This window comes from Rhodotorula paludigena, assembly GCF_050403205.1.
Source record: "Rhodotorula paludigena JCM10292 DNA, Rt_paludigena_JCM10292v1_ctg119, whole genome shotgun sequence".
Taxonomy (NCBI): Eukaryota; Fungi; Basidiomycota; class Microbotryomycetes; order Sporidiobolales; family Sporidiobolaceae; genus Rhodotorula; species Rhodotorula paludigena.
Window position 1 is genome coordinate 1 of NW_027481339.1, and position 7051 is coordinate 7051.

Genomic DNA, 7051 nt, shown 5'->3' on the forward strand with positions numbered 1-7051 from the left:
CCCCCCCCCCCCCCCCCCCCCCCCCCCCCCCCCCCCCCCCCCCCCCCCCCCCCCCCCCCCCCCCCCCCCCCCCCCCCCCCCCCCCCCCCCCCCCCCCCCCCCCCCCTGCTGTCGACGTCTGCTTCGCGGACCAGCCGAGCCTGCCTTAGTGGCTTCCGAATCTGTCTTTGTTAGCTCTGCTCTGCGCAAATCGGCCGGCCGGCACGGAAGTCAGCAGGGCGATCCTCCCCGCACTTTGGGTTGCACCGCCTCCGCCGCTCTCGACGTAACGCGAGTTGGTTCTCGTTCTTCTCGCCTTTCGTCGACAGCTATGAGTGCGTACGCCGAACGTTGTGAAGCGAGCAGCACTGACGGCTATTGCCCGCAGAGAACCCTTTCTCCTCGCCGCCGTCGTATGACGCTCCCGCTCAGGTCCAGCCGCCGCCATCAGCCCAGGCAACGAACGCTTCGGCAAACCCTGCCTATCCTTTGTCTGTACCAGACCCTGCGTCGAATGGCCAGCCATACGGCACATCATCGTACGCGTCGCTTGGTCCCTCCGCAGGCCCTACCTCAGGACCTCCTGTTCCCGTGCGTGCGCGACTCAACTACTTTTGTGGAGCTTGCCCGAGTCTGAAGAATCACCTTGACAGACTGCCCCTGTGAGCTCGGGCTGCGAGAGGAGGTGAGGCTGCAGCTTGAAGCTGACACAGGCTCTTCCGCGCAGGCTTCCGCGCTAGAGTACCACATCTACAAGGACAGTCGGCTCTTCGGCAAGGACGACATCATCACGGGTGTGGACAAGCAGCAGCAGCTTTACCATCTGCACTTCCCGCACACCTTTTTCGGGAGCTGGGACCTTGCTCTTCACCGGGGTGGACCCGCAGGACCGCACGTCTGCCAAATCAACAAAGGCGGGTGGGGCGACTCCTTTGTCGTGTCCTTCTCGTGCGTTCTCCGCGTTCAGACCCGCTCATCCCGCGGACCGTCATCTGAGCCGCTCATCTCCACAGCGGCGGACCGCAGGTGCAGTGCATCCGCACAGGCTTCTTCAGCAACAAGTACGAGTTTGCGGGTGCAAATAACACGGTCTGGTATTGTTGGAAACCCGACTCGCGGCTCTTCAAGCTGCACAGCTTTTCGGTGCGGTCCTTCCACCCGCTGATTTGCCCTCTTCGCTTGTTCCCGTCTAGCTCGAGCGCTTGCCAGGACAAGCGGTTTGCCATGGCAGCTGCGTGCTGTTCTCAAGCTGACATGCCAAGCGCGTTTCTGCCTGCAGCTCTATCGAACAGAGGACCTGAAACTGCCCCGAAGCGAGCGCGAAGGAAAAGCATTGGCATACTTTCGCTACACCATGTCTTTCAGCAAGGACGGGCAGCTATCGATCAGTCCAGTACGCTGCCTCTTTTGTGCTTGAACTGCCTTTTTCTGCGCTGACTTGCTCTCACTCGTCGGCAGGAGGTTGCGCACGAAGCGGAACTGATTCTGGCAACTGCACTCGGCGTTCAAGGCAGGCCGTGTACTTCCTTGCTGCTGCTCCTGCAGTTGCTGACCAGAGTCTGAACTTCCAGAACGGAATCGCGAGCGCCGAGACCGTCGAAGAGCCTAGCAAAAGCAAATGTCAGTACCTGCTTGCTATGCTGACTTCCTTCTTGTACATCCGTCTATAAATTTGTGCTGTACTCTATCATATTAGACTCTGTAGCTCTTCCAACGCACGCTTTCACACACACTATGAGAAAAGAGGCGCGCGCAGAACAGCGATGTCGCCGGAATTGCACGTGCAAATGCTCCGCCTCGGCCGCAGATCGCCTGGATCGACGTGGGGCCTGCTTCGTCATCGGCCACCTTGGTTTCTTGCAATGCGTCCCAGACGCGTCCCGTCTTGGCTCAACAACGGTCTGGGCACGAAGGGTGTACCTAATCCGGGATCGCCAGAGGCGCCTAGAAAGACGGTCTTGTCCTTGTGCTCTCTCCCTGCTTTCCGCTAGTCCCTTCAAGCTCCATCCTCTGCCTGCACATGCCTCGCCAGTCATGTTCGCCTGCGCCCTGCCTGCTTGCTGTGATTCATGCTGAATGCTTTGACTCGCAGTTGATCAGTCTCTGCACGCCGCTCCGTCTGCAAACAGCGGCGCCGACCTACAGCCCACCACGAGGAACGAGCTCCCCTCTGCGCCTAGCGGTAGTGGCTACGTAAATCAAATTCCGTTTCGCCTTGTCAGTCACAGCAAAATCGCTGATGCCTTGACGTTCTGCTCCTTACGCGCATGCTCCGCGCACAGGTGCCGTCAAGCAATCATCACATGCTTGTGCGTAGCACGAAGCCTCTCTTCCTCGTGTGCGAGGCTGACAAGCAAGCCGTACAGTCGGGCGATTTGCACGGCGTCTCAAAGAAGGGCGCCTGTGGAGCTGGCGCCGCGTTTCCCGTAAGTTTCTTGCGTTGCCTTTCGCTCTGCAGACATTTAGGTGCACTTTTGATGTACTGCGCCGATGGCGAAGTGCGGGCAAAGCGCTTGGAAGGAACTGGGACTGATGCGGCTCTTTCGCGCAGGGCGAAACCGAGTTCCACGTCTCGCACGACCACAAGCTGAAGAAGGACGCCTACGTGACCGGGCCCGATAGCGACGAGCGCCTGTATTTCATGCACTTCCCGGGCAAAGGAACGTCAAGAAAGTGGCGTGCTTCGTTCCGCCAGGGCGGTGAGGAGGGTCCGGAGCTGTACGCGCTCATCTCGGAGGCCGCTCTCGCCCGCAAAGCTTTCGACGTCGTGGCCATGTGAGTCTTGAGTACACTGGCCCTCTGCTCAGAGAGCCGCTGACGGATTTCGCCTTCACAGGGACGGTTGCACGACGACTTGCAATCGTGTTTCGTCGGTCTGGGAAATGACGCACAAGTGGCAATTTGAGTCGGCGCTGAGCGGCGCGTCCTACACCTGGCAGTCCAAACTTCACTGGAAGGGCGGCAGGGAGATCATCGTGCGTTCCGACCTGTCGCGGTGCTTCTTGAGGACAGCTTGACCTCTAATGCCTCTTGCAGCTCTATCACTCAGAAGACATGTCGCTCTCCCGCAAAGAACGCCGTGTTGTGGCTGTCTGGAAGCGCAAGATCTACAGCATCAGCAAGTCGGGCGTGCTGACAATCGAGCCGGTACGCTTGTCCCAACTGCCCTTCACTGCTCTTGCTCACGCCCTGCTTCGGCAGGAATACCTTGGTGAAAAAGAGCTCATTATCGTCACGGGCATCGGAGTCAACGGTGCGCCTCCCGATTCTCCCTTTCCGCCGACCCCCGATGCTGGCTCTGTTCTCCCGAGTGACACAGTTGTCTCGCTTGCAGAGCGCATCAAAGAGATTAACAAGAACGGCGGGGCGGCAGCTGCGGTAACTGTTGCTTAGTGAAATAACGCTGCGTTCTCGCACGCACGCTGCGACTTTCGTTCGCGCCTTCCCAATCGCTGCGTACAGCAGCTCTTCTCTCACCGCTCCATCAGTAGCACGGGCTATTGGATCTCACGGTCTGTAACTACACTGAAACATGATACTTCGCTTGCTGAGAGGGAGGAAAACGGCACTTATTGTCGAAGCGTCGCCGGGCTTGCACGTGCAACTGCATCCCCTCAGCGTCAGGTGTCGCAGGGGCCTCGCCGTCATCGGTCTGTCCGGAGTTTGCGGCTTGCTGGGACGTTCCAGCTCGGCACGAGACGATTCCGGTGCGAATAGCGTGCCGTAGATACGACGGAGTTGGGGGACGTGCCGTCTTCTCCTTCCTGCTCTCTCGCTTCCCTGCTTCTTGCTCTGCCACTGCGAGTGGCGTCCGCTATGTGTACGTGTGCCACCCATGCTTGATGTCTTTCCGGCTGAGTCCCTTGGCTTGCAGTCGATCAGGCTCCGCACGACGCTCCTCCTCCTCCTAGTTACCACGCCAGCTTTCAGTCGAGCACTGGCCACGGCGCACCCGCTGCGCCCAGCGACAGCAGCTCTGTGAGCCGGACTGGATCTCGCCTCGCCATCCCAAGTCGCGGCAAAGTCGCTGACACCCTGGACCACTTCGTACAGCAGGGTAGGACGTACGGCGACTCGAAGGAAGGGGCTAGTGGAGCTGGCTTCGCCTCTCCCGTACGTTTACTGCGTTCACCGTCTCCTGCTAAGCACCAAGTCGCACTTTCGATACGCTGTGCCACTGAAGGAGCGCGCACGCATCCTTTGGAGAAAGAAGGTGACTGACGCGGCTCTTCCGCACAGGGCGAAACCGAGTTCCACGTGTTGCACGACCACAAATTGAAGAAGCACGCCTACGTGACTGGTTCCAACAGCGATGAGCGCCTGTACTTCATGCATTTTCCGACGAAATGGACCTCGACCAAGTGGCGTGCGTCGTTCCGGCGAGGTGGCGAGGATGGTCCGGAGCTGTACGCGCTCATCTCGGACGGCGGTTACGCCCGCAACGCTTTCGATGTCGTGGCTACGTGCGTACTAGGAGCGATAGACTTCCGCTGCCAGCGCAGCTGACGTGCTTCTCCTTTGCAGAGACGGTCGCACGACGACCTGCAATCGTGTTTCGTCGACGTGGGAGACGTCGCACAAGTGGCAATTTAAGTCGGCGCTCAGCGGCGCGTCATACACTTGGCAGTCAAAGCTTCACTGGACAAGCAGCAGCGAGATCATCGGGCGTTCCGAGCTTTCGCCTCCTTCCGCCGCGCCACTGACGTTATGACGCGTCCGCAGCTCTACCACTCGGAAGACATGTCGCTTTCGCGCAAGGAGCGCCGCGTCGTCGCCGTCTGGAAACGCAACGTATACAACATGAAAAAGTCAGGCGTACTCACGATTAAGCCGGTCAGTCTGTCACGATTGTACTCTGTCGCTTCCCGCTGATGCGCTGCTCTGGCAGGAATACCTCGGGGAGAGAGAGCTCATCCTTGTAACCGGCATCGGCGTGAACGGTGTGTCCGCAGATGCTCTGTCGCTTCAAAGGCGCGACTCGGACTGACGTCCCCCGTTTGCTCGCAGAGCGCATCAAAGAGGTCAACAACAACAGCGCGGCTATCTCCAGCTCGAGTGGTGCGGCTGTTGCAGCTGCAGCTTCCGCCGCGTCGTAGAGGCACGGGAAGCGCTTGCGCGCCGCAACCTCCGTTTCAACCTTCCTATCTGTCGTGCATAGGTCTTTTCTCCGCAGTCCCCTGAGCCATTTATTTTGTTTAGTCTGTAACAACGCTGCCGGTCAGTCAATCGGTCGCGTCTTTCAGCGACCGCCCAGTGAGTGCTCGCAACTCGACGCTGCGTTTCTGCACCCAAGACGCCCTACTCTCCCCGGCCTGTCTCACACGCCCGGCGTGCCCGCACCGCCGCCCCACAGCGCCGCCTCAATCCCCTTCTGCACCGCGTCCTCGACGCCGTCGTCGTGTGCGTCTTCGTGCTCGTGCTCCGCTTCGGGCTCGCCAGTGGGCGCGCCGAGCGACGGGTCGATCGCTGCGTCGGCGGCGGGAGGGTCGGTTGCTGCTGGTGCGGGGCCCGCCGGTGCGGGTGCTGGCGCTGCGGGTTCAGACCCTGCTGCAGGTGGTGGCGGAGGTGGAGGGGGAGGAGGCGGCCTCGGCGGCGGTGGGCCAGGCGGGCGGCCCGTTGCACTCGCAGCCGGCTGCGCCCCCTGCGCCGGCTCGTCGACCTCCATCCTCATCTCGTCCGCACCCGGGACGCTCCCACCCGCGGTGAACCCACCCGCGCCGAGCAAAAAGTCGGGGTAGTCAAAGTCGGCCTGGGGCGTCGCAAACGCCGGGAGCGAGTCGTTGACGGGCGGGAGCGACGCCGAGAGGACCGCGAGCTGCTCGTCGAGGACGGGGTCGCCGGTCGAGAGGAACGCCGACGAGGGGCCCGGCGTCGCGCCGCCGCCGCCGCCGAGTAAGGGCGCGGGCGAGCCGCCAAAGGTGTTCCACGGCGTGCCGATCGCGACCATGCTCCCTTCGCGCGTCTGGCGCCCGGCCCCTGCTCCGCCGGCCGTGCCGCCTCCGAGCTTGAGCTTGATGCCCGTGCCGTCTCCGCCCGCGCCTCCCGCGCCTCCTCCGCCCGCTCCCACCCCACCGCCTCCGCCGCTGCCGCCGCCGCCAAGCGAGAACTGGTCGTCCTCGCCAAATCGTTTCGGCAGCTTGGCATTGTGTCGGCGCTCGGGCCAGTCGACGCCCGAGAGGGCGACGAGCGCCGTCTGTCCGACATACTCGTAGTTGAGCGCCTCGCCCTTGCTCCCGAGCGGCCCGGGCGGGCCGATGCGGCGCAGGCGCGCAAAGAGCGGGATGTTGGGGTGCAGCTGGTCGCGGTGCGACGGGCGCGGGTCAAACTGCAGCGGGAACGAGAGCTCGCGCGCGATCGACGAGAGGGGCGCGGGGATGCGCGCGTTCGGGGGCGGCGCGGGGAGGTGCGACGTGTAGGTCGAGGGGTGGTACGGCACGGGCGCAGAGATGGTCCAGGGGAGGTTCGTGTTGAACGGGTGCAGCTGGATCGTCGGCGCGACGTCGGGGAGGAAGCCGGGCGGGAGCGTGCTCTGCCGCAGCGGGATGGCGTACGGGAGCGAGCCAAAGAGCGAGTCGCTCGAGATGGCGAGCTCGGGGTGCCGCGGCGAGTAGGCAATGTACCCCGCCGCCTGCCGCCGGAGCGCGTTCGTGCGCAGGACGGCCGGCACGTGCGGGATGAGGGGCTGCACGGTCCCGAACGCGGCGAGCGAGGTCGACGCCGTCGGCGGGGGCGAGAGCTCCCTCCGTCGCCCTCCCCCCGCGCCCTGCTCGCCCGGGCCTCCCGCGCCCTCTCCTCCCCGCTTCGTCTTTCTCCGCTTCTTCCCGCGCCCCTCGCCGTCCGCACCACCCCCGCCGTGGAGGAGCAGCTTGTCGGCCCTCCCGTGCGGCGAGCTCGGCGTCGGCAAGCTGTGCCCAAACTCGGTCGCCATGGTCGCGAGGCTGCTCGCCGAGTACGGCACGACCTCGGCCCACGGGTCGCCGCCCTCGCCCCCGCCGAGCATGAGCGCCGCCGCCGCGCGGCTCACCCCGCCGCTCGCGCCGCCCGCCGCGCCCGCCTCGGCCGCGGCGAGGCG

The 7051-nt window shown here is 63.4% G+C and overlaps 2 protein-coding genes across 2 annotated transcripts; one reads left to right on the forward strand and one right to left on the reverse strand.

Moving 5' to 3' along the window:
* Nucleotides 1–310: 310 nt before the first annotated feature.
* JCM10292_003647 (uncharacterized protein) lies at nucleotides 311–5075 on the forward strand (the record flags this gene model as incomplete). The annotated part of the gene is made up of 20 exons (XM_076652998.1): nucleotides 311–314; nucleotides 368–570; nucleotides 707–927; nucleotides 993–1122; nucleotides 1259–1372; nucleotides 1438–1498; nucleotides 2072–2172; nucleotides 2262–2288; nucleotides 2346–2405; nucleotides 2531–2754; nucleotides 2816–2954; nucleotides 3016–3126; nucleotides 3181–3232; nucleotides 3854–3957; nucleotides 4033–4092; nucleotides 4219–4442; nucleotides 4504–4531; nucleotides 4702–4812; nucleotides 4868–4919; nucleotides 4987–5075. The coding sequence occupies 20 exons, from the start codon at nucleotides 311–313 to the stop codon at nucleotides 5073–5075; spliced, it is 2115 nt and encodes a 704-aa protein (XP_076501449.1).
* Nucleotides 5076–5296: 221 nt separating this feature from the next.
* Nucleotides 5297–7051, reverse strand: JCM10292_003648 (uncharacterized protein; the record flags this gene model as incomplete). Its single annotated transcript, XM_076652999.1, has 1 exon — nucleotides 5297–7051. A coding segment is annotated over one exon (1755 nt), but the record flags the coding sequence as incomplete, so codon positions are not given.